General features: G+C 46.5%; 1 protein-coding gene across 3 annotated transcripts in view; it reads left to right on the plus strand.

The window, feature by feature from the left end:
• The window catches only part of STX1A (syntaxin 1A), a 190,421-nt gene that overhangs the window by 139,224 nt on the left and 25,664 nt on the right, over nucleotides 1–25,533 (plus strand). For 2 of the 3 annotated variants that reach the window (XM_073667619.1, XM_073667617.1), the window contains exons 4-6: nucleotides 1,611–1,685; nucleotides 13,164–13,237; nucleotides 18,537–18,645. In XM_073667619.1, the coding sequence (XP_073523720.1) occupies nucleotides 1,611–1,685; nucleotides 13,164–13,237; nucleotides 18,537–18,645 (258 nt within the window). The remainder of the gene's footprint in view (nucleotides 1–1,610; nucleotides 1,686–13,163; nucleotides 13,238–18,536; nucleotides 18,646–25,533) is intronic. The other variant, XM_073667618.1, reaches the window with a different exon arrangement.

The raw sequence follows: 25,533 nt of genomic DNA on the forward strand, positions 1-25,533 counted from the left end.
CTGCAGCAGTGACTGCAGCCTCAGCCCGTGATTACGCTTTGACTATCCCAACATGCACTGGGATTTTCAAAAGAAGCGTCATAAGAGGAAGTAGTAAAAAAAAAATTAAATAAAGTAGTTAGAGAGAGAACGATAGAGAATTTTTTTCAATTACAGTGTATTAGAAAAGTGATTACATTAAATAGTTAGGCATTCAGAATTAAAATATGTCTTACTTTCGGATCACCCCTTTAAGGTAGGTTCACACGAGCGTAATTTTGGTTCTCGTGTTTTCCATTAAAAAATGGACAGTACATGGACTAATGTTTTTCAGCGGGGTAGTGCAAATGAGTGATTTTTTACACCAGTCCAATCTGCGTGTGAAAAAATTTTCAGCATGCGCTAGTTTCTTCAGTGTGTCGGATGAGACTCACCCATTCAAGTCAATGGGTGTGCAAAAAAAAAACATACCATGCGAAGCCACAGATTAACATGCGCTTTTTTACTGATACATTGCAATTCTTTAACATAGAGAATTAAACTGTATTTAACTTTTTAAATTATTATTAGCTGTGGATTGCACACAGGTGACAAGTGAGAAAAAATTGTCCAAGTTTTCTGGATGGAAACTGTCGATTTTTTATACGGTCGTGTGAACTTAGCCTTAGATTTAGTGAGAAGGTCGCCATATCTGTTGGACTTTACATGTGGCTATCAGTGTGGGAGACTAAGGTCTTATTCAGGTGGACATATTTTGTTAGTAATAATATTAACCTACTGTATGTGCAAGTGCACACAAGCAATTTTCCACATCTCAGCATGCACTATTCTTTGTACTATTATATGTATTATAATAATTTTAGGACTGTCATGGAAAAATTATGTATACTTATGTGCTTTTTCTATGAAGAAGTTGTCCAATCATATGACAGTGATGGCCTATCCATAAGATAGGTCATCAATATTAGAACGGGGAGGGTCTGACATCCCCATTAATCAGTTGTTATCTCTGGTGGTGACTGGATATAAATATTCACCTGTAAATTATTAATAGTGGATTTTATTCTGGATGAAACAGATTTTTTATACTATCGTGTAAACCTACCTAAGTGTAGATCAGCCACTCTCAGCTGTTTCCAAAGCTCCACTTCCAGTAGTCGGAGGCAGGGCGGAGGATAACCCTATAAGAAAAGCTCAGCCACACTGCCATTCAGCCTCCTTTTGTTGAAAGTAGAACATTGAAGGCTGATGTCTGAAATCTAGTATGATGTGCTTACTAAACAAAATGATAACATTGATCAGTATGGTTTATTCTCTAATATATGTTTTTTTATATTATGGTATATCACTTTCCAAACAACGTAAAAGTTACTTAAGAAAAGTTATAAAATATCGGAACACCTCGTGATAAGATATTTTTGTAAAATACTAAATTGGTGAAATGTTAAATGCGCTTACAGGTACAATGTTCTCCACTTCACACTGCAATGTATTCATTTATTAATGTCACGTCTGCACTGCTCGCCCGTGTGGGTCTATCTGCACTCTCTCCATGTCTCTTGCTTCCTGTGTATAATAGGACAGCTGCTGCTTGTCATCACCTATTCTCATCCTGCTGATTCTCTCCACAGAAACCAAGGCAGAGCTGGAAGAGCTGATGTCGGACATCAAAAAGACAGCCAACAAGGTCCGCTCCAAGCTGAAGAGTGAGTGCTCACCACCTCTCTCCATCCTTCCTCCTAATAAAAGTCTTCTCTTCTTCTCTTGTCAAGCAGCTTTGAGGAGTGTTAGGAAACTTGTCTTTGGTGCTGTGAGCTCTGATCTGAGTAAGATAATATATATATATATAGAAGTGTCTAAACAAAAAAAAACTACAGTGTCTGGAAAGTTAGGCTATGTTGCCACAATGAATTTTTGATGTTGATGTTGCAGATTCTCTTCACCATTTTTGAACCTATTAAAAGGAACCTGCCATGTAAAAAAAATGTTTTTAACCTGAAGATATGGGATTAGTCTGCAGATCAATAGCATTCAGAAGCCGAGAGGCCACCGCACTGAAAGCCCTGTTACCGGGAGGAAATTAACTTTATCCCTCCCGGCAACCTTGAGCTTTCAGTCATAGATGTACGGCCACACGGCTTTAGTCACCACTCAGTATACAGTGAGCATCAGCAGTAGTCCGCCCCTGCACTGGCTATCAGCCGGCTCAGCAGGGCATCAGTACAGAGTCGGCTGTCAGTCAGTGCCGGGCGTGGTTACAACCACCGATCATTATGTACTGAGCGGTGACTGAAGCTGCAGAAACTCACTAAAAATCAGGTGCTTTTTTTCCCAAACCTAATGCAAGAATATGGGAAAATTTTGACATAAGGCTATGTGCCCACGATGCAGAAATGCTGCATATTTTTTCTGCATCTCCCTGGCAGGAAAACCGCATGCTGATTTTACATGCGTTTTTCCTGCCAGGTAGAAGCGTTTGTCAAGCGTTCTTCCCATGCATTTCCGCATGCGGGTTATCAAGCGCTTTTCCAAGCGATTTTAGCATCACTTGGAAAGTGCTTGACAACTTGGTCACACTATATAAATCCATGCAACCGGCATGGATTTATATAGTGTGACCAAGTAATAGTTAAAAAAAAAAGAATGGTAAAAAATAAAAAATAGAGATTACAGTATACTTACCTTCCGATGGCCCCCGGTCTTTTCTCCCCTGCATCTGGTCTCTTGCACTGCTCGCGGTGGCGTGAAAGGACCTTTCATGACGTCATTTAGTCATGTGACAGGTCACGCGACCGCCAACGTCAGCGGTCGCATGACCTGTCACAGGACTAAATGACGTCACGGAAGGTCCTTTTTGACCATCGCGAGCCACCCAACACACCGGACACATCACTTAGGAGGCCGGGGCCATCGTAAGGTAAGCATAATCTTTATTTTTTATTTTAAATTCTTTTTTTTTACAGGTACTATGGTACCCGGGTCCGGAGGAGAGTCTCCACTTCTCCAGACCTGGGTACCATCCGCACATTGAATCGCTTAATATCCGCATGTGCACATGTAGTGATGCGGATATTGAGCGATTCAATGCAAGTCAATGGCGGCAATTACGCTGAGTGTCTGCAAAATTAATGGACATGCTGCGTATTTGGGGACGTATTACCAAGCGTTTTTTAAGCGTTTTCGCTGTGGAAATTCCGTGGCAAAAACGCTTGAAAAACGCATAGTGGGCACGCAGCCTAAAACTCAGCGTATCCACAAGAGAAATTGACATGCTGCAAATTTGAAACATGCACCGCAGGTCAATTTACACTGCAAAAAAATAAACACAGTGGGCAGGAGATTTCTATAAATCCCATCCACTTTCCTGGAACCGTAAGATGCAGTATTTTTTATGCATCAAAAATTCATCATGGGCACACAGGCTTAAAATAAAGTAGAAAAAGAAGGTACTTTTTATGATATATATTTCTATGATGGATAAACGAACGTTCATGTTAGTATCTCCCTAATTTGCTATGGGGAAAAGGCATAAAAAAACCTCACATGATAAATGCTGATATGATAGATAAGTACCTGTATATCCCCCGTAGTAACTTTGCTACCACTGTCCACAACATGCAATGCCTGGGCTGCCTGCCTTGTCTATTCATTCATGTGACACGAATGTCCCTGAGCAGAGCAATGGCACATACCAATGCAGTGTATGGTAGCACATGCACAGTGGCTCGGAGCCAGGGACGATGTTGTCATGTCTATGTAGGTTTCTTATGTGATTTATTTTATGTATGTGTGTTCACAAATTATATACAGATGATGGAAGTCTTGAAAATAAAGGCACTAACATTGTGCATTAAACATCATTACAAATTCTGCATAAGTGATCCCAATATGCAGCAGTTAATTAAAGTGATTTAATCCAATCCAGAAACCTAAATGGGATATGGTGAGCATTGTGGAAAGTCTGAACCACAGAAAACGTATAACTGAAGACATATTAACTATTGGAGGAAATGCACTTAATAAGACAACAGAGCAGATGTAACGGGTCTGGGAGGCAGAACCTCTGAGCAACTATACAAGGGGGCGGTCCTTGTAAGGAAGCGGGTGGCTCCCGGGGAAGACGGGCAGGTAGTCACGACTAGTGACAGGGACAGTCTCTGGGTAGAAGGGCAGGTAGTCACGGCAAGTGACAGGGACAGTCTCTGGGTAGAAGGGCAGGTAGTCACGGCAAGTGACAGGGACAGTCTCTGGGTAGAAGGGCAGGTAGTCACGGCAAGTGACAGGGACAGTCTCTGGGTAGAAGGGCGGGTACTCACGGCAAGTGACAGGGACAGTCTCTGGGTAGAAGGACAGCAGGCAGGTGGCTGGTGAGCGCTCCCAGGTGAGCGGGCGAGAGTCTTTGGACAGGCAGATGGTCACGGCAAGTGACGGCAGAGCCTCCAGGTAGGCTAGCAGGCAGGTAGCAGGTGAGCGGGCAGGAGTCTCTGGACGGGCCGGTGGTCACGGCAAGTGACGGCAGAGCCTCCAGGTAGGCTAGCAGACAGGTAGCAGGTGAGCGCACCCAGGTGAGCAGGCAAGAGTCTCTGGACAGGCAGGTGGTCACGGCAAGTGACGGCAGAGCCTCCAGGTAGGCTAGCAGGCAGGTAGCAGGTGAGCGGGCAGGAGTCTCTGGACGGGCAGGTGGTCACGGCAAGTGACGGCAGAGCCTCCAGGTAGGCTAGCAGACAGGTAGCAGGTGAGCGCACCCAGGTGAGCAGCCAAGAGTCTCTGGACAGGCAGGTGGTCACGGCAAGTGACGGCAGAGCCTCCAGGTAGGCTAGCAGGCAGGTAGCAGGTGAGCGCTCCCAGGTGAGCAGGCAAGAGTCTCTGGATAGGCAGGTGGTCACGGCAAGTGACAGCGGAGCCTCCAGGTAGGCTAGCAGGCAGGTAGCAGATGAGCGTTCCCAGGTGAGCGGGCAGGCTGGTCCATAGACAGACTGACAGGTGTCGGAAGGCAGACCGTCGGACCGCAGGCTTGCAAGCAGGTAAACGGATATCAGGCAGGAATCTGGCAGGTGACTGGCAGGTAACAGGCAGGAATCTGGCAGGTGACTGGCAGGTAACTGGTAACGGGACCTGAGGGCTGAAGCAGAGTGAAGGCTTTGCAACAACATTGCTCGGGCACCTCCATTTTGGAGGAGGTGCCTTATATATGGTGAGGTCCTCCGGCCATTGGCCGGGGACTCCTTAGGACGGCGCGCGCGGGCCCTTTAAGAGAGGGGGAGCGCGCGCGCGCCCTAAGCACAGTGCCCGGGAAGCAGCGCGCGCTGCCAGCAGAGCGGGAGGAGGACGCCGGGCACGGAGTGGAGAGGTGAGGGGAACAGCGTCCCTGCCTAGCAGGAGGCAGGGACGCCGACGCTACAGTACCCCCCCCTTTAGGCCCCCCTTTTTTAGGCCAGACAGAAATTTATCAAGGATGAGAGGGGCATGGATGTTCTCCCGGGGCTCCCAAGTTCTCTCCTCAGGACCAAACCCCTTCCAATCTACCAGAAAAAAGGTTTTTCCTCTTACCCTTTTGGTGGCCAGAATGTTCTCTACCTCAAACTCGTTTTCAGCGGAAACCGGAGCAGGAGGCGTACCTGTAGACTTGGAAAAAGAGTTAAGTACCACGGGTTTGAGGAGAGATACATGGAAGGAGTTAGGGATCCGCAAGTTGGCCGGGAGTTTCAATTTATAGGCCACTGGGTTGATTTGTTTGATAACTTCCAGTGGGCCGATGAACCGAGGCCCTAACTTGTAGGAAGGAATCTTGAGCCGGACATACTTGGACGAGAGCCAGACTTTATCTCCAGGACGGAATTGTGGAGGATCCAGGCGTTTTTTGTCAGCGTGTTTTTTCATCCGCTCGGACGACTGAAGGAGTGCGGATCGGGTACTCTCCCAAATGGAGGAAAATTTGCTAACGAGAGATTCCGCAGCCGGATTGTCCACCGAGGTGGAGACGGGAAATGGGATCCGAGGATGCTGACCGAAGACTACAAAAAACGGGGATTTGGAGGAAGATTCGCTCTCGTGATTATTGTAAGAGAATTCGGCCCATGGCAGGAGATCCACCCAGTCTGAATGGTGGGCATTAACGAAGTGCCGGAGGTAACTGGTCAGGATCTGATTGATCCGCTCCACTTGACCATTGGACTGTGGGTGGTATGCGGAGGAGAAGTCCAGGGTGACGTCTAGCAGCTTGCATGTGGCTCTCCAGAAGCATGAGGTGAACTGGACCCCACGATCCGACACGATGTGGAGGGGCAGGCCATGGAGACGGAAGATGTGGCGGATAAAGTCTTTAGCCAGCTCGGGTGCAGACGGGAGGCCTGGCAGGGGAATGAAATGAGCCATTTTGGAAAAGCGGTCAGCGACCACCCAAATGACCGTACAACCGGCAGAGACAGTGAGATCTGTTATGAAGTCCATAGCTATATGCTGCCAAGGGGCAGCAGGTACTGGAAGAGGAAGGAGGCGACCGGCTGGCAGGTGTCTCGGAACCTTGTTGCGGGCGCAAGACACACAGGCAGAAACAAAGTCTATTACGTCCTTGTGCAGGGTAGGCCACCAGTAGTGCCGGGTGATAAGCTGGAGGGTCTTTTTCTGACCGGCGTGGCCAGCAAGATTAGACGAGTGACCCCAGTGTAGGATCTTCTCCCGATCAGGTACCGTTACGAACGTCTTACCGGGAGGGAGACGATTTAGACTCACGGGGGCCACCTGCATTACTCTGGCGGGATCGATGATGTGTTTAGGTTCCTCCTCAAGATCAGACACCAGGAAGGATCGGGACAAGGCATCAGCTTTGATGTTTTTGTCAGCCGGGCGAAAATGAAGAACAAAATCAAAGCGAGCAAAAAACAATGACCACCGGGCTTGGCGCGGGTTAAGTCTCTGGGCACTCTGGAGGTAAGCCAAGTTCTTGTGGTCTGTGTAAATTATTACCGGGTGAAGAGCCCCCTCGAGCAGGTAACGCCACTCCTCCAATGCCAGCTTAATGGCCAATAACTCTCGGTCTCCTATAGAATAGTTGCGCTCGGAAGAGGAGAAGAGTTTGGAGAAGAAGCCGCAAGTTACCATTCTCCCGGAAGACGATTTTTGGGTAAGTACCGCTCCGGCTCTAGAGGAGGAGGCGTCAACTTCCAGGAAGAATTGCTTGTTGCCGTCCGGGCGATGCAGCACCGGGGCGGAAGAGAAAGCCTGTTTTAAGGAAAGAAAGGCTTCCTCTGCTTTGGGCGACCATTCTCTGGGATTAGTGCCCTTACGGGTGAGCGCAGAGATAGGGGCAGTCCGGGAAGAGAACTGCGGTATGAAGAGGCGGTAGTAGTTGGCGAAGCCCAGGAACCGCTGAATAGCCTTCAACCCCTCTGGTCGAGGCCACTTCTCGATGGCAGACAGTTTCTCAGGATCCATTCGTAGGCCGGTCTGAGAAATTATGTAGCCCAAAAACGGAAGCGAGGTCTGCTCAAAGAGGCACTTCTCATATTTAGCGTAGAGGTGGTTCTGCCTGAGCCTGAGCAGAACCTGACGAACATCCCTCCGGTGTGTGGGGAGATCCGGAGAGAAGACCAAGATGTCGTCCAGGTACACCACTACGCAGGAGTAGAGAAGGTCCCGGAAGATGTCATTGACCAACTCTTGAAAGACGGCAGGAGCGTTACAGAGACCGAAGGGCATTACCAGGTATTCATAGTGGCCGTCCCGGGTGTTGAATGCCGTCTTCCATTCATCCCCCTGACGGATACGGACCAGGTTATACGCCCCACGGAGATCCAGCTTGGTGAAGATTCTAGCCCCCCTCAGACGGTCAAATAATTCCTGAATGAGCGGAAGGGGGTATTTATTCTTCACCGTGATCTGGTTAAGGCCTCTATAGTCTATACAGGGACGGAGTGAGCCGTCCTTCTTTTTGACGAAGAAGAAGCCTGCTCCCGCCGGGGAAGTAGATTTCCGGATGAACCCCCGGGCCAGATTCTCCTCAATATATTCTGACATGGATCGGGTCTCAGCAGCGGACAAAGGGTAAATGCGCCCACGGGGAGGAGTAGCGCCGGGCATCAGGTCGATTGGGCAGTCGTATGGTCTATGAGGGGGTAATGTCTCTGCCTCCTTTTTATTAAAGACATCCGCATACAACCAATAAGGAGCCGGAAGACCAGGTAGATTGGCTGGAGTAGGAGAAGAACGGACAGGATGGACGGGAACTAAACAAGTCTTATGGCAGTCCTATCCCCAGTGAAGAACTTCTCCGGTCTGCCAATCAAGCACGGGTGCATGTCTCTGAAGCCAAGGTAGGCCTAGTAAGAGGGCGTGAGAGAGTCCAGGCAGAACATGAAAGAAGATGCTCTCAGAGTGCAGCATTCCCACCTGCAGGGTTATGGATTCGGTGATGAGTTGGATGGGATGTGGTAAGAGGCCCCCATCCACGGCAGCGACAGATAAGGGTACAGCTAGAAGTTTGGTGGGAATGCGGTATTTCTCTACCAGAGACTGAGAAATGAGATTTCCGGCAGCTCCAGAGTCAAGTTGGGCTAGTTCAAAATAACGGTTCTCCCTGCAGATGATAGAGACCGCTCTCTGAGCGATCCTAGACACAGGCGTTTCCCGACCTCTCCGGGCAGGAACGGATCCGGTGCTCCTTACTGCCACAGTAGAAGCAGCTCCCCTCGGCACGGCGTAACTCTTGACGGGTTTTGACCATCTTGGTCTGGTCGACCTGCATAGGCTCGGGTGAGTGCGCCTGGGGAGTAGCGGGAGAAGTGACAGGTTTCTGAAAGGTAGGGGCTAGACGTGGAAACCTCCTCTCACGGGTGACCTCTTTGGCGCGTTCCTGGAACCGGATGTCAATCCGGGTGGCAAGAGTTATTAAGTCGTCGAGAGTGGTAGGTATGTCCCGACCGGCAAGTTCATCTTTAATACGGCCGGACAGACCCTCCCAAAAGACAGACACCAGGGCGTCGTTATCCCAGGCCAGCTCCGAAGCAAGGGTACGGAACCGTATGGCATATTGGCCCACGGTGAGATTTCCTTGATGGAGGCGTAGCAGAGATGATGCGGATGAGGTCTTCCGTCCGGGTTCGTCGAAGACTTTCCGGAAAGCCGTGAGAAAGGCTGGCAGGTTGGACACCAGGGGGTCTCCTCTCTCCCATAGAGGATTTAGCCAAGCCAGTGCCTCCCCCGTGAGATGGGACATGATGAAGGCTACTTTGGCCCGGTCGGAGATAAACTTGTGGGACAGGAGTTCAAAGTGCAGGGTGCACTGGTTTATGAAGCCCCGAGCTTGAGCGGGGTCGCCTCCGAAGCGAGGGGTTGCAGAAAGCCGGGGTCCGGGGCAGGATGCCATGGTATTGGTGGGCAGCGGCGCTGCCGGGCTGCGAGTCATGACACTAGCGGTGGTTGCTGGTGGTGCAGTCAGAGTGTCCAGGCGAGAGTTGACATTCCGCAGATGACTCAGGATGGACTCCTGTTGGGACCTTTGACGGGACAGTTCATGACATAGGTCCGAGAGCGAGGGAGCTTGGGTGCCACTGGGTTCCATGGTCCGAGCAAACTGTAACGGGTCTGGGAGGCGGAACCTCTGAGCAACTATACAAGGGGGCGGTCCTTGTAAGGAAGCGGGTGGCTCCCGGGGAAGACGGGCAGGTAGTCACGACTAGTGACAGGGACAGTCTCTGGGTAGAAGGGCAGGCAGTCACGGCAAGTGACAGGGACAGTCTCTGGGTAGAAGGGCAGGTAGTCACGGCAAGTGACAGGGACAGTCTCTGGGTAGAAGGGCGGGTACTCACGGCAAGTGACAGGGACAGTCTCTGGGTAGAAGGACAGCAGGCAGGTGGCTGGTGAGCGCTTCCAGGTGAGCGGGCGAGAGTCTTTGGACAGGCAGGTGGTCACGGCAAGTGACGGCAGAGCCTCCAGGTAGGCTAGCAGGCAGGTAGCAAGTGAGCGGGCAGGAGTCTCTGGACGGGCCGGTGGTCACGGCAAGTGACGGCAGAGCCTCCAGGTAGGCTAGCAGACAGGTAGCAGGTGAGCGCACCCAGGTGAGCAGACAAGAGTCTCTGGACAGGCAGGTGGTCACGGCAAGTGATGGCAGAGCCTCCAGGTAGGCTAGCAGGCAGGTAGCAGGTGAGCGGGCAGGAGTCTCTGGACAGGCAGGTGGTCACGGCAAGTGACAGCGGAGCCTCCAGGTAGGCTAGCAGGCAGGTAGCAGATGAGCGCTCCCAGGTGAGCGGGCAGGCTGGTCCATAGACAGACTGACAGGTGTCGGAAGGCAGACCGTCGGACCGCAGGCTTGCAAGCAGGTAAACGGATATCAGGCAGGTATCAAGCAGGAATCTGGCAGGTGACTGGCAGGTAACAGGCAGGAATCTGGCAGGTGACTGGCAGGTAACTGGTAACGGGACCTGAGGGCTGAAGCAGAGTGAAGGCTTTGCAACAACATTGCTCGGGCACCTCCATTTTGGAGGAGGTGCCTTATATATGATGAGGTCCTCCGGCCATTGGCCGGGGACTCCTTAGGATGGCGCGCGCGGCCCCTTTAAGAGAGGGGGAGCGCGCGCGCGTGCGCCCTAAGCACAGTGGCCGGGAAGCAGCGCGCGCTGCCAGCAGAGCGGGAGGAGGACGCCGGGCACGGAGTGGAGAGGTGAGGGGAACAGCGTCCCTGCCTAGCAGGAGGCAGGGACGCCGACGCTACAGCAGATTTACTAATAGAAAAGTGCCAAAATTCAGGTGTGCATGCAGTGTGGCACAGGCATTCAAGGTTTAAGACATTTTGTGCACCTTACTAAACACTTTTTTTGTCTAGAAACATGGTGTCACGGGGATACCGCGACAGAGTGCGGTCAGACGATCGCAGCGTCTGGTTACACGAACTCCTGCACTTATTAGAACTGTTTCACCATCCTATTAAACCATGTAGGTTTCCTTGTTGTAATTGCAAGGGTTAATCAGTTCAGTTGATCTCCTGGAGCTCTCCATCCTGAATTGTCTTAGCTGTTCTGTGTTGGCCACTCTCCTCTGGTATATATGCTCGCCACTTGGGGATTGCCAGTGATAGTTCTACTTCCTGGTTTGGTGTTGAAGGAGAAAGTTCAGTGTTTGGAGCAGGCGTCTGGAGAGTTTTTCCAGGAGATTTCAGTGTGGAGTTGGTTTGCATGTTTGTCCTTATTCTCTCACATTTGGTTTCCCCTTCCTATACCTCCTCTGTTTCCCACTCTGTTTTTTTGTGAGTGTATTTGTATGATTGTAGTTTTCTTTTATCCCGGTCTGTTCGGTCAGTGGTTTTCTTTACACTTCGGCCCCTCACCTCTCTGGGTGGGGGAGGGATCAGATAAGGGTTAAGTTAGGAGCATAGGTAGGTACAAGAACCCGGCGTCTCCACCTTCAGGAGTAATCCAGTGGACAGGGATAGACTAGGGCGCCCCTAGTTCGAGGGATCAGGAAGATGCCCACAGTCCCTTGATACTACGTGATACATGGGTATCACTTGACAGATTTGCATTGAGCGAGGTCCTGAATGTCTAGTCAGCACGTGACCTCATGTATGCAAATTGGATACTTGCGGTCACGCACCCACCGCTGACGGTGCGGGCATTGAAAAATCCTCAGAGTATGAGGATTCAAAAGTCTGCAGTCACATAGAATTACTGCAGACTTGTAGCCTAAGGCTGGACATCCCCTTTAACCTAATGCGTGGATATAATTTAACCTCCCCTGCTTAGAACACGTGAAAGTCTATTCTTGTCTTCAATAGGAGCTGAGATGCAGTACCCGGCAGCTGTCACTACGCGTACAGTATATGGAGTTACGGTGTTCTGCTCCGTATACCTTTTACATCTGGCTGGGTGAAGGTGATATAAGCTGACCAGTGGGACTGCTGGGTGTCGAACCCCTCTCCTCTTTTTGAGGAAAGTAGTGCTACAAAATATCACTGTTTAGCCCAAGTCTTGAAGTGCAGGAAACAATCAACTGGTTATTGAATAGATGCAGTGTATTCAGACCACGGCTCCCAAGAAACAGCTGTTAGAAAAAGTTTTATCCAGATACATCTATTAACAATTACTGTGTGCGCTCAGCAACACTTCAATTGTTAATTTGCTCTTAACACTTTCAATAATATTAAACAGATCAGTCCGAATGTATTTAATATTATTATTATGTGCAAGGAGACTGAATAGCATTCATTTACCACATAGGAGTTTATGGAGCTTGTTAGAGATTGGCTGCAGTCCAACCTTTAGGGCTCAATCAGATGTCAGATATTCAGGTACGAGTTCTTTCCCGGTTTTTCACGGATAGAACTTGTACCTAGTATAGTCTATGGGGCTGTTCACATGTCCGATTTTTTCTTTGCGGATCAAGTGGTGCGCATAAAATTGCGAAGACATGACCGATATTGATCCGAGTGTCGGATCAAGATCAGCAGTGCTATTCTATGGGTCTGTGAAAAAAATCAGACAGCACTCGGATGATACCTGTGTGGTGTACGTTTTTCAAGGCTGCTAGATAAGAGAAGGTGAAGAAAAGTTTATTTTTTCTCATTCAAGAAAAACTGATGAAACTCAGGCCAAATTCAGCCCAAACTCTGATGCCACTCTGATGAAAATCTGATGAAATTCTGAATAAAATCACTGATGAAGCTAAAAGTGTTTTTCTCATACCTGAAAAAAATGGATGTCTGAATGAAGCCTAAGGCCAGGGCCCCACTATCAGTATTCAGTCAGGATTTTTGCTCAGGAGTGGGAGCCAAAACCAGGAGAGGGTGATAAATGCAGAATAGGTGACTTGTTTCTATTATACCTTTTCTCTGATTGTTCTCTACCTGGTTTTGTCTCCCACTCCTGAGAAAAAATACTGACCGAATACTGATAGTGGGGCCATGAACGTAAGGCGAGAATCAAACCGCGACCTACTAAGTACAATAAGACATCACTCCTAATACACCACCAGATATATACATGTGACAAGATAGGTTTAAATAATACAAAGTAGATGTACTGATGTAATATAACCAGAAATGAGCTTATTCTGAAGTTACCTGAAACAGGTTTGTTTTAATGCCAGTGTGTGAACTAACACTAAAAACTGAAGCAAACTATACATATTTCTCCTGCTGACAATCAAAAATATATGAAAGGATAAACTAAAACCCATGATTTTTCTTCTTTTAGATATTGAACAAAGCATTGAACAGGAAGAGGCCATGAACCGCTCCTCTGCCGATCTGCGCATCCGAAAAACACAGGTAAGTGGCTGAACCCTGTGAGCTCAGCACTAGTGCTGTATAACCTGATCACAGGAAAGAATACTGGACTATATTGGCAAAATATCTATATTGGCACAATGAAAGGTAAAAACGTAACAAAAACCTTCAACAGACGATTACAGTAAAATTCAGATTTAAAGAGGATGTCACAGAACAGCAAGCCACAGAGAAGTGGTACAAATGGCTTTGGTAGCACTGTGTAGCCCTCACATAATTTATGAAAATGACAGCATATTTTACCCAATATTATTTATTGCATTACATTTTTGAAGCTTGTACTGAAAAAGGGATTGTCCAATATAGAAAAAAAAATTAAAGCCATGGGTGCATTTAAAATAAAAAAACGGTGGTATACTCCCCTTCCATGGATCGAGCACAGGCCATTCATTCCTGAGGCTTTGGAAGTGATGGCCACTTTTTTTGGAACATTACAGGCTCGATGGGGCCTGTGATTGGCCACAATAGTCAGGTGACTACAAGGTATTTCTCGGATGGCGTGCTGATCTAAGTAACTGACCTGCGGCCAGTCATAGTTTGTAGAGGTCTTATGACAACCTCGCGGAGCTGAACTCTCTTCTGGAGCCGCTGCAGACCTTGGCCGTGGCTTAAGATAGATTTATAGAGGGGCTGGAAGGGGAGCAGGCCATCATTTTTTATTCTAAGTGCATCCATGCCTTAATTTTTGTTCTGTATTGGACAACACCTGCATTCTGCAAAAATGTGATGTAATAAATTATATTGGGTAAAATATATGGTAATATCCTCAAACCAGAATAAGGCTTAACAGTGCGACCAGAAACCTTTGTGCCACGTCTCTGAGACTTGCTGTTGTGCGACTATTTTATAGCTGTGATTTAGCTGTAGAAAAGAAACAGGCAAATTACAGACACACATGCGAGATCCAGTTGCATGCAATTTACATTGAAGTGATCAACAGGTTAGGATTTTCTGGGTGACAGTTGTGGGTCACGTTGTGGCCCTATAGATAATCATTAGATGAGATGTTCCAGTGCTGTTTTCATCGTATTTGCAGCTTTGTTACATGGCCTTCTGCCCTCCAGATCTTCACATGATATAATACTTCTATAATTTATTGATCTGATACAGTACAGTAAATTGTATTGTTAGATATGGAAACCTGTTTCCACTCAGTTGGTACTGTACCAAGCGGCCCCATAGACATTAGATAATACTTGGCTGTAGTGGTCGATTTCTACTGTGTAGGCTGGTTAGTGCCTGCAAATTTAGCACAAGTGATTGCTTTCAATGACTAACTCCTGACAGACATCTATTACTAGTCCTTTAGTCGTGGTTTCCTGGAGGTCTGTTCCATAGAGATTTTCTTTAGAGGGGTTTTTCCTTCAGGAGTCGGGAGATTTCTAATTTCTCTACCTTCCAAATGGCTTTTGGCCCAAGTTATCAAAGTAAATGAAGCCAAAGAGCTTTTCTTCGCTAATTATATTTTTCACCTATCCAAGTATAAGTGAAAGTGTATAATTTCTGGAGGTCCAACCACGTTATTGGCCATGTTTGACCCATGCCCTATTCACTTTTATGACACTCATGAAGATAGCGGCTCAATCAGTTAAATAGAAGTGAATGGATTGGTAGTTAAGTATGAACACTGCCGCTCATTTCATACAAGGGATATTGAGACCCCCGTTTCGGTTGGATCCCACAGTGATCATATACTAAATGACAAAAGTATTGGGACACACATCTTACTCCTTGAGGTTCTAAAGAGGTCACTGATACCAGTGTGGTCCTGTAATAGGATGTCTCCGGTGTAACAAGTCAGTGCATTAAATTTCTTCCCTCCTAAATATTTCACAAATACTTCTGGCTGCCATTATTGAAAAGTGAAAGGAACTGCAGCAACTTGGCGACAACGTGGTAAACCATAAAGTCGTAGAGCGGGTCCCCAACGCTCTGCTGATTTCATAACTGCAGATTCCAAACCTTCTCTGACATGGAATGAGTTTCCATGGCCGAGCAACTGCATGAAAGCCTTACATCACCAAGCACAATGACAAGTGTTGGATGGAGTGATGTAAAGCTGCCACCACTGGAGTGATAAACCACACCTCTTTATCTGGCAATCTTATGGAGAATTCTCGGTTTGGTGAATGCAAGAAAACACTACTTTCCTGACTATTTTGTGCTAACTGTAAAGCAGAATGGAGGAGGGATAATGTTATGTTTTCAGGTTTTGGTCTAAATCGCTTAGTTCCAGGGAAGGAAATTTCTTAAAGAGGTTGTTCACGTTCTTTTGTTAGTGCAGCTTTTCTTACAAACTGACCAGCACATCTATCCATGTAACGACTGCAGGTGGAGGAGCAGTGACCAGACCTGTCCATCAGCATCCTCCAATAGAAAAGCAGCTTTCCCATGTGAGGTGTTGTACACTTGGAGGAGGCTGATAGACAGGTCTGGTCACTGCTCCACCACCAGCCATTGTATGGACTGAAGTGATGGTCAGTGTGTGAGGAAAGCTGAACCAACAAGAGAGAGTGGCCGACCTCTTTAATGCTTCAGCATACCAAGATGTTTAGGACAATTCTATGCTTCCAACTTTGTGGGAACATTTTGAGGAAGGCCCTTTTTTTTCCAGCCCCAATGCACAAAGCAAGATCTAAGAATACATGGTTGGGTGAGCTTGGTAAGGAAGAACTTGACTTCCCGCACAGAGCTCTGACCTCAACCCCTTCAAACACCTTTGGAATGAAATAGAACAGAGATTGTGAGCCCGGCCCTTTCATCCAACATCAGTGTCTGACCTCATAACATGCAAATTGCCGGTTCAGAGAAAAAGAGGACTTGAACTCTATAGCGCCACCTATGTGGTGCCAATATTCAAAAAGGGGACAAAAACTGAACTTGGAAATTATAGGCCAGTAAGCTTAACCTCTACTGTGGGTAAAATCCTGGAGGGTTTCCTAAGAGATGCTATACTAGACTATCTGAAGAAAAATAACCTCATGACCCAATATCAACATGGGGTTACGAGGGACCGTTCCTGTCAAACTAATCTGATCAGTTTTTATGAGGAGGTAAGTTCCGGACTGGACCAAGGAAATGCAGTGGATGTTGTGTATATGGACTTCTCAAAGGCTTTTGATACGGTTCCACACAAAAGGTTGATACATAAAATGAGAACAATGGGGATAGGGGAAAATATATGTATGTGGGTTAAGAATTGGCTCAGTGATAGGAAACAAAGGGTAGTTATTAATGGAAAACACTCAGACTGGGTCACAGTTAACAGTGGGGTACCACAGGGGTCAGTATTGGGCCCCCTTCTTTTTAACATATTTATTAATGACCTTGTAGGGGGCATACAGAGTAATATTTCAATATTTGCAGATGACACTAAACTCTGCAGGGTAATCAATACAGAGGAGGACAATTTTATATTACAGGAGGATCTATGTAAACTAGAAGCTTGGGCTGATAAATGGCAAATGAGCCTTAATGGGGATAAATGTAAGGTAATGCACTTGGGCAGAGGAAATAAAATGTATAATTATATGCTTAATTGTAAAACACTGGGCAAAACTGTAACTGAAAAAGACCTGGGTGTATTGGTGGACGACAAGCTCACATTTAGTGGCCAGTGTCAGGCAGCTGCTGCAAAGGCAAATAAAATAATGGGATGCATTAAAAGAGGCATAGATGCTCATGAGGAGAAGATAATTTTACCTCTATACAAGTCACTAGTGCGACCACACTTAGAATACTGTGTACAGTTCTGGTCTCCGGTGTATAAGAAAGACATAGGTGAACTAGATCGGGTGCAGAGAAGAGCGACCAAGGTTATTAGAGGACTGGGGGGGTCTGCAATACCAAGACAGGTTATAACACTTGGGGTTATTTACTGTGGAAAAACGAAGGCTTAGGGGTGATCTTATTACTATGTACAAGTATATGAGGGGACAGTACAAAGACCTTTCTACTGATCTTTTTTCTCTGAGGCCTGAGACGGGGACAAGGGGGCATCTTCTGGAGGAAAGAAGGTTTAATCATAATCACAGACGCGGATTCTTTACTGTAAGAGCAGTGAGACTATGGAACTCTCTGCCGCATGTGTTGTAATGAGTGATTCACTGTTAAAATTTAAGAAGGGCATGGATGCCTTTCTTGAAAAGTATAATATTACAGGTTATATATACTAGATTCCTTGATAGGGCGTTGATCCAGGGAACTAGTCTGATTGCCGTATGGAGTCGGGAAGGAATTTTTTTCCCCAATGTGGAGCTTAGTGTTTGCCACATGGGTTTTTTCGCCTTCCTCTGGATCAACAAGTTAGCCTATGGGTTGAACTAGATGGACTTAGTCTTCCTTCAACCTTAAAAAACTATGTAAACTATGTTACCTATTGGAAGCAGCAATCCTACAAGTCACAATCGACCCTTTAACAAGTTGTGCAATATGACTTAGGATAAAAGCCAAATCAGAATCTCAATTTGCTGACACGGTGTTTCGGGCTGTTGGCCCTCATCAGTATGAGATCTGATTTGGCTAGGTGAGAGGCTCTGGACTGAAGTTTAAGGGGTAACGTTTCTCCTTGTGGAGAGTGACATCATAACTGTATTTCTGGATTAGTGGACAAAAATTCCAAGACTCCCTCCAAAATCTTGTAGAAGAATGGAAGCTGTTATAGCAGCAAAGGTTGGACCAACACCATATTAATGCCTATGGATTTAGAATGGGATGTTATGAAAGCGCAGGTACATATAATTTGTAATGTCCTAATGCTTGGGTTAACATAGTGCATGCACATAAATCATCTATTGAGTGGATAAGAGTATTTATTGCTATATTGGTAGGCTGGTAAAACTCATTGGCTAGTAGTCGGTAATTTTCATAGGTTGGGCAGTGATCCTTAGATGTGGCCAACCATTGGTTGGAATAATGGCAATCTTGTCCATGTGTGGATACAGCTGTGTAATGTCAAATACTTTCTATGGACATCGAACAAGAACATTAAATGACTCCCCGCTTTCAGTATTTTATGTACTGGCTATACTGCAATGGGAAGACAGGACTGAACCCTGTTCTCTGACCTGAACAGATTTTTTAATCCATATCAGAAAACAGGACCTCAAGTTGGCCACAAAATTTGTCATGTTATAAGCCACTACATACATTCTAAGGCATGAATAATGTTATGTTTCATCATGAATAGACAATGGTATGATAAAAATGCACATCCTTACAAAACACCATTGTTACCATAAAAAACAAGAATAAATACATTTTCTTTTCATTTTCCTTCTAGCACTCAACATTGTCTCGTAAGTTTGTAGAGGTGATGTCTGAATACAATGCTACTCAATCAGATTACCGCGAACGATGCAAAGGCCGTATCCAGAGACAGCTGGAAATCAGTAAGTTCTTGGTGCTTTGCTTGTCTGTCATGAAAACACCTGGAATTCATTCAACTGGGGGATAGTTTTTATCAATTCATATAATATACGGTAAAACTCTAGCCATGCAATAGCATTTATGTGCATTCTGCCATTAAATCCAATTATAAGAGATGGGTATTTGCTGTAAAAGAAAGTAGGGAGTGACATGTCACTGGGATATACCAGGTCTCTGATTGTCAGGGTTTGGCATCTAAGACCCCCAATAATCTTTAGAAGTAAGTGGCCGCAGGACTATTATGAAATACTAGAAATATATTTATATCCATTAATAACAGACATTTCAACACACTGAGACAAGTGATGATGATTTTTATATTAATAGTTTTTTTCTGAAATTAGAAAAATATAGCCAAGCGCAGAGAATGGGTTAAAGTCACTCACCTATTCAATCCCTGGCAACAGCAGCAGCGCCGCTCTGGTGGTCTCTGAGAGTCACTGCTTGCTTCCTGCAGCCTTTAGCACATCCATCATATGAATGATGAATGGCATGCAGAATTTTTGATTTCTTGACCTTGTTTCAGAGACTATGAATGAAAGCAAAAAAACTTTTTTTCCACTCATGGTTATTGGTTGGGTGAAGCCATTTATTGTCAAACTACTGTGTTTTCTCTTTTTAAATCTTAATGACAACCAAAAACCCAAATGACCCTGATCAAAAGTTTACATACCCCAGTTCTTAATACCGTGTATTGCCCCCTCTAACATCAATGACAGCTTGAAGTCTTTTGTGGTAGTTGTGAATGAGGTTCTTTATTTTCTCAGATGGTAAAGCTGCCCATTCTTCTTGGCAAAAAGCCCCCAGTTCCAGTAAATTCCTGTGCTGTCTAGCATGAACTGCGCGCTTGAGATCTCCCCAGAGTGGCTCAATGATATTGAGGTCAGGAGACTGAGATGGCCACTCCAGAACCTTCACTTTGTTCTGCTGTAGCCAATGACAGGTGAACTTGGCCTTGTGTTTTGGATCGTTGTCATGTTGGAACGTCCAAGTACGTCCCATGCGCAGCTTCCAGGCTGATGAATGCAAATTTGCCTCCAGTATTTGCTGATAATGTGCTTCATTCATCTTTCCTTCAACTTTTACCAAGTTTCCTGTGCCTTTGTAGCTCACACATCCCCAAAACATCAGTGATCCACCTCTGTCCTTTACTGTAGGAATGGTGTTCCTTTCATCATAGGCCTTGTTGACCTCTCTCCAAATGTAACGTTATGGTTGTCACCAAAAAGTTCAATTTTGGTCTCATCACTCAAAATTACAGTGTTCCAGAAGTTTTGAGGCTTGTCTCTGTGCTGTTTGGCGTATTGTAGGCGAGATACTTTGTGGCATTTGCGCAGTAATGGCTTTCTTCTGGCGACTCGACCATGCAGCCCATTTTTCTTCACGTGCCTCCTTATTGTGCATCTTGAAACAGCCACACCGCTAGTTTTCAGAGAGTCCTGAATTTCAGAAGATCTTATTTGTGGGTTTTTCTTTGCATCCCGAACAATTTTCCTGGCAGTTGTGGCAGATATTTTTGTTGCTCTACCTGACCTTGGTTTGGTTTTTACAATTCCTTGGATATTTTTTTGTATCCCTTTCCTGTGTGATACAGTTCAACTACCTTTTCCAGTAGATCTGTTGACAATTCTTTTGCTTTCCCCATGACTCACAATCCAGAAATGTCAGTGGCTGGATGAAAGATGCAAGAGTCTGTCTGGATCCCAGAAACTCACTCAGCTTTTATGCACACACACTGATTACAAGCAAACAGGTCACAGGTGAGGATGTTACCTTTATTAGCCATTCAAACCCATTTGTGTCAAATTCTGTTCATGTTATCAGGCCAAAATCACCAGGGTATGTGAACTTTTGATCAGGGTCATTTGGATGTTTTTGGTTGTCATTAAGATTTAAAAAGAGAAAACACAGTAGTTTGACAATAAATGGCTTCACCCAACCAGTAACCATGAGTGGAGAAAACGTTGTTTTGTTATCATTCATATTCTCTGAAACAAGGCCAAGAAAGGAAAAATTCTGCCGGGTTATGTAAACTTTTGAGCACAACTCTGTGTGTGTGTGTGTGTGTATGGATAGATAGATACAGGTGCATCTCACTAAATTAGAATATCATCAAAAAGTTAATTTATTTCAGTTTTTCAGTTCTTCAATACAAAAAGTGAAACTCATATATTATATAGAGTCATTACAAACAGAGTGATCTATTTCAAGTGTTTATTTCTGTTAATGCTGATGATTATGGCTTACAGCCAATGAAAACACAAAAGTCATTATCTCAGTAAATTAGAATACTTTATAACAACAGCTTGAAAAATATTTTTAAAATCTGAAATGTTGGCCTACTGAAATGTATGTTCAGTAAATGCACTCAGTACTTGGTCGGGGCTCCTTTTGCATCAATTACTGCATCATTGCGGCGTGGCATGGAGGCGATCAGCCTTTTGCACTGCTGAGGTGTTATGGAAGCCCAGGTTGCTTTGATAGCAGCCTTCAGCTTGTCTGCATTGTTGGGTCTGGTGTCTCTCATCTTCCTCTTGACTAGTGTTGAGCCACCCCCGTAGTGTTCGAGTTCAGTTCGGTTCGTCGAACACCCGTGTGTTCGCCGAACACCTTCGAACACCGTTAAAACCAATGGCAGGCAAACAAAAACACATAGAAACACATAGAAAACACCTTCAAAGGTGTCCAAAAGCTGACAAACTGCTCAGAAGACACAACTAACACATGGAAAAGTGACAAGTACATATAGTCATGCGAAAAGAAAAGAGGTGGAGGAGTAAAATGAGGGGGAGACACAGATATAGGCATGTCATGCCCTTCTAAAATCCAAAAAGTGAGAAGCCGCTCCTGCCCGTGCCACCTCCGTGTCGCCGGGTTTGTGCCAGAGCCACGGTGAACCCTGACGGCCAGCCCCCCTCTCCCAATACTGGTGCCTGTCCGCTGGTGGGTCGAGCGAGCCCCCCTGTGGTGGAGGCAGCTCTAAGCTTTTTAATTTAAATTGTCTCTCTAATTTGAATGAATACACTTTAAATCCATTTACAAGGATCTATTGGAGGGCAAGTCTCATGCCAGCAGCCGCGTAATTCCAGCTCCAGTAGCGTCCACTAAAGCTGCTGCAGTTAAAAAGCTTTTATAAGGATCAAGCTCGGCTGTCCACCGCAAGGCATCCTACTGCCAGTCCCAGCCCCTATGCCTTGGGGTGCCTCCTGATGCTCTTCACTGAGTATCCCGTGGTCCCGAAGCATTTCCTTTGAAAAAATTAAGTGTCCAAACTACAGGTGGTGTAGCTTGCTTAACAGCCGGGATAATCCGCTGACTAGCAGACACTGCTACTAGGCACAAAGTATTTCCTGGGCTAGATGCAGTTAAAAATTTGTAATTAGATACTCTCGTTGGATGCTGAGAAAGCATTCCATAGAGTCTCCTGGCACGCCATATATGATTCTCTTAAAAAGCTTGGGGTAGGGGTCTAGGGGACCCTTTTATAGCCAAAATCACGGCCCTGTATCACAATACGTCACCTAGGCTGAAGATAAATGGAACTGTAGCTCCCTGAGGGCTCGGTTGCTACAGAGGTATTGCACCTCACCCAGAGGTGTGATATCTCACTCTCAGGTAAGGATGGAGTGTGGATCAGGACCCGACACCTGCATGCATTACACCACATTGCCGTGGGGCAGGGCGACCAATATGCCTCTGAGATGGGCACGACAGTCCCTGTCCCTGGCTGGAGTGGGGGGAGGGAACACTGAGGAAGGGGAACCCTGTAGTGCAGGAGCAGGGAGGAAGCAGTTCCTGGGTGCATTGAGAAGGGAGTATAAAAGGTGGGCACCATCTTAGTTCAGTGCAGAGAAGTCTGAGCAGAAGTGGCAGGGAGCAGGGGCTCTGCATGAGCTCTGCTCCGGAGGCGGGCCTAGTAACAGAGGCCCAGGCCTGGAAGAGGGAGAAGGAAGGAAGAGGAGCGGAGAAGGCTCCAGGAACGAGGAATGAAGGGATCCCAGGGGTGCGGACGGGCGAGTCGCCACCGCACGCCCGAATCCACCTGCGTGGAGGGGTCAGGCCAAAGGGGGAGACCGGTCCCCGAAACTAGTGGAGGCAGGAAACGACCCTCAGCTAGAAACCGGAGGCTGTGACATTTTATGTGGCGCAGCCCCTCGCTACACCCGCTAGGAAGGCACCACATAGGGTCAGGGAAACTGGGGCCAAGTTTACCAAGAGGAGGCCCGAGGCAGCCGGACAGAAGGGTTGGTAAGAAAGGCCAGACAAAGGACACACAAAGGGGGTCCTGTGAAGCGCTCCAAAGTTATCTGGGAGTTGTCTGAGCCCCTCACCTGGTGAGCACAGTACGACGTGGGCAGCCGTTACCTGCAGACGTGGTCTGGATAATAAGAACTGTGAGTAAAGGCCCTAGACTGCATCACTGACTCCGTGTCGTTACTGCTGCTGCCCTGCACCATCACCCCCATCCTCCGCATACACTGCCCTGAGGCTATACTCCTCCCGTGGGGAGTTATGCTACGCACTGCTGCACCCACAACACCAGCCTCAGCGGTCTGCCCTGCAGCGGCGGTTCACTCTGACCGCAATCCACGGGTGGCGTAGTCGGACATTTAAACATCAAAACCACATAAATAGTTCCGCCACTGGTTTGACCACCCTGAGCCACGGAACCGGGTCGCCGCCACGAAGACTACAACCACCAGCATCCACCAAAAAGGGTCCGGCTCCGGGTGTCCCAAGGCCCAGGGGGTGCATCAGAACATTTTCATCACCTTTCACAATCACCAATGGGACAAGGCAGGGATGTCCTCTGTCCCCTCTCTTATACATCCTAGTGACGGAGCACCTGCTCTCATCAATTCGCCATAACCCCAATATTAGGTGGATTGAGGTGGGAGGCACCGAGTTCAAGTGCTCTCTATTTGCTGATGATGTCCTAGTATATATCACTCAATCACATATATCCATCCATGCTGTTATGGCTGAAATAGATCACTTTGTTACATGGTCAAATTTTAAAATCAATGCAGCGAAGTCTGAGGCCCTCGATGTCTCCCTCCCCAAATCCATATAGGATTCCATCCAGTCCAACTTTCCCTTTGCCTGGCCCTCACAGGGTATCAAATACTTAGGAATTCCTATTCATAGAGACCTCTCCCATCTATGTTATCTTAATTTTGGGCCCTTTATTGAACAACTCCATACAGACCACGGTTGGCAAGTTAGAACTGTAAGATTCACTACGTGAACCACTGGTGTTTTGTGGAAAAGCACATGTACACTGTGTTCCAAATTATTATGCAAAAAGTGTTTAGGAGTGATAAGGGAAGAATTTGTTTGTTTGTCAGTTAAACTCATTGATGGTGATGTGTGTCAGGGCTCTTTATATCACTGTAAGCAATTGCAGACACCTGTGCTAATTAGTTTGGCAGGTGTGTCCAATGAAAGGCAAGACTACTTAAGAAGGCTGTCTCACATTATTAAGCAGCCTACATTTTCTGCCAAAATGGGAAAGAAAAAGGATGTGTCGGCTGCTGAGAAGCAACAAATTGTGGAGTGTTTAGGTCAAGGCATGACTACAATCAACATTGCCAAGACACTTCATCCTGATCATCGCACAATCAAGAAGTATGTAGCTGATTCACAGTACACACGTGTGCGTGCTGATAAGGGCAAATTGAGGACTCTTTCCTACAGGCAATTACGTCAGGTTAAAAGAGCAGCGGCAAAAAAGCCTTGTCATAGCAGCAGACAAGTTTTTGAAGCTGCTGGTGCCTCCAACGTCCCCCGAACAACAAGATGCAGGGTCCTTCAGAGGTTTGCAGCTGTGCATACGCCATCCTGTCGACCTCCTCTATCCACTTCACACAAGCAGAAACGGCTCCAGTGGGCTAAACATTACATGAAGACTGATTTCAAAACTGTTTTGTTCACGGATGAGTGCCGTGCAGCGCTCGATGGTCCAGATGGATGGAGTGGAGGATGGCTGGTTGATGGACACCCCACGCAAACACGGCTACAGCGCCAACAAGGAGGAGGTGGAGTAATGTTTTGGGCTGGAATCATGGGGAGAGAGATTGTCGGCCCCTTTAGGATCCCTGAAGGCGCTAAAGATGAACTCCATAATGTATGTGGATTTTCTCAAACAGCACTTCCTGCCATGGTTCAAGAAGAAGAACCGTGTATTTCACAGCAAGATCATTTTTTTGCATGATAATGCACCATCTCATGCTGCACAAAAAACATCTGCATCTCTGGCTGATATGGGCATAAAAGGGGACAAACTTATGGTGTGACCCCCATGCTCCCCTGACCTCTATCCCATTCAGAACCTCTGGAGCATCATCAAAAGGAGTGTCTATGATGGCGGGAGGCAGTTCACATCTAAGCAACAGCTCTGGGAGGGTATTCTGTCCTCATGCAAAACAATTGAAGCAGAAACCATCCAAAACCTGACAAATTCAATGGACGAGAGAGTTCAGAAGCTCCTTTCGAACAAGGGGTCCTATGTGAAAATGTAACATCACCTAGAATAAAGTTTTGAGTTGAAAACTGTTTGATTTCAGTTTCTAATAACCTGCTAATGCTTATAATTTCAAAAATGACAATTTTTTTGGTCTTTATTAAAATGAAAAGGTTGATCGAAAAGTTTGGGGGATCTAAGAGTGTGGCAACCCAGTAGTCATGATTACTTCGAATTCTGACAATATGAGGGTCATGTTGCAGGTAGTGCAGCAAGAAGGCACTTATGTGTCTTGCGCATCTCGGAGCCCTAAAATTATTTTCCGGGCTAGATGCAGCTAAAAATTATTATTAATTTTAAATCTGGTGGAGCTTAGTATAGATGGCCT

The sequence above is a fragment of the Phyllobates terribilis genome, unplaced genomic scaffold (genome assembly GCF_046119375.1).
Source record: "Phyllobates terribilis strain yellow unplaced genomic scaffold, ASM4611937v1 Scaffold_2__4_contigs__length_985480577, whole genome shotgun sequence".
Taxonomy (NCBI): domain Eukaryota; kingdom Metazoa; phylum Chordata; class Amphibia; order Anura; family Dendrobatidae; genus Phyllobates; species Phyllobates terribilis.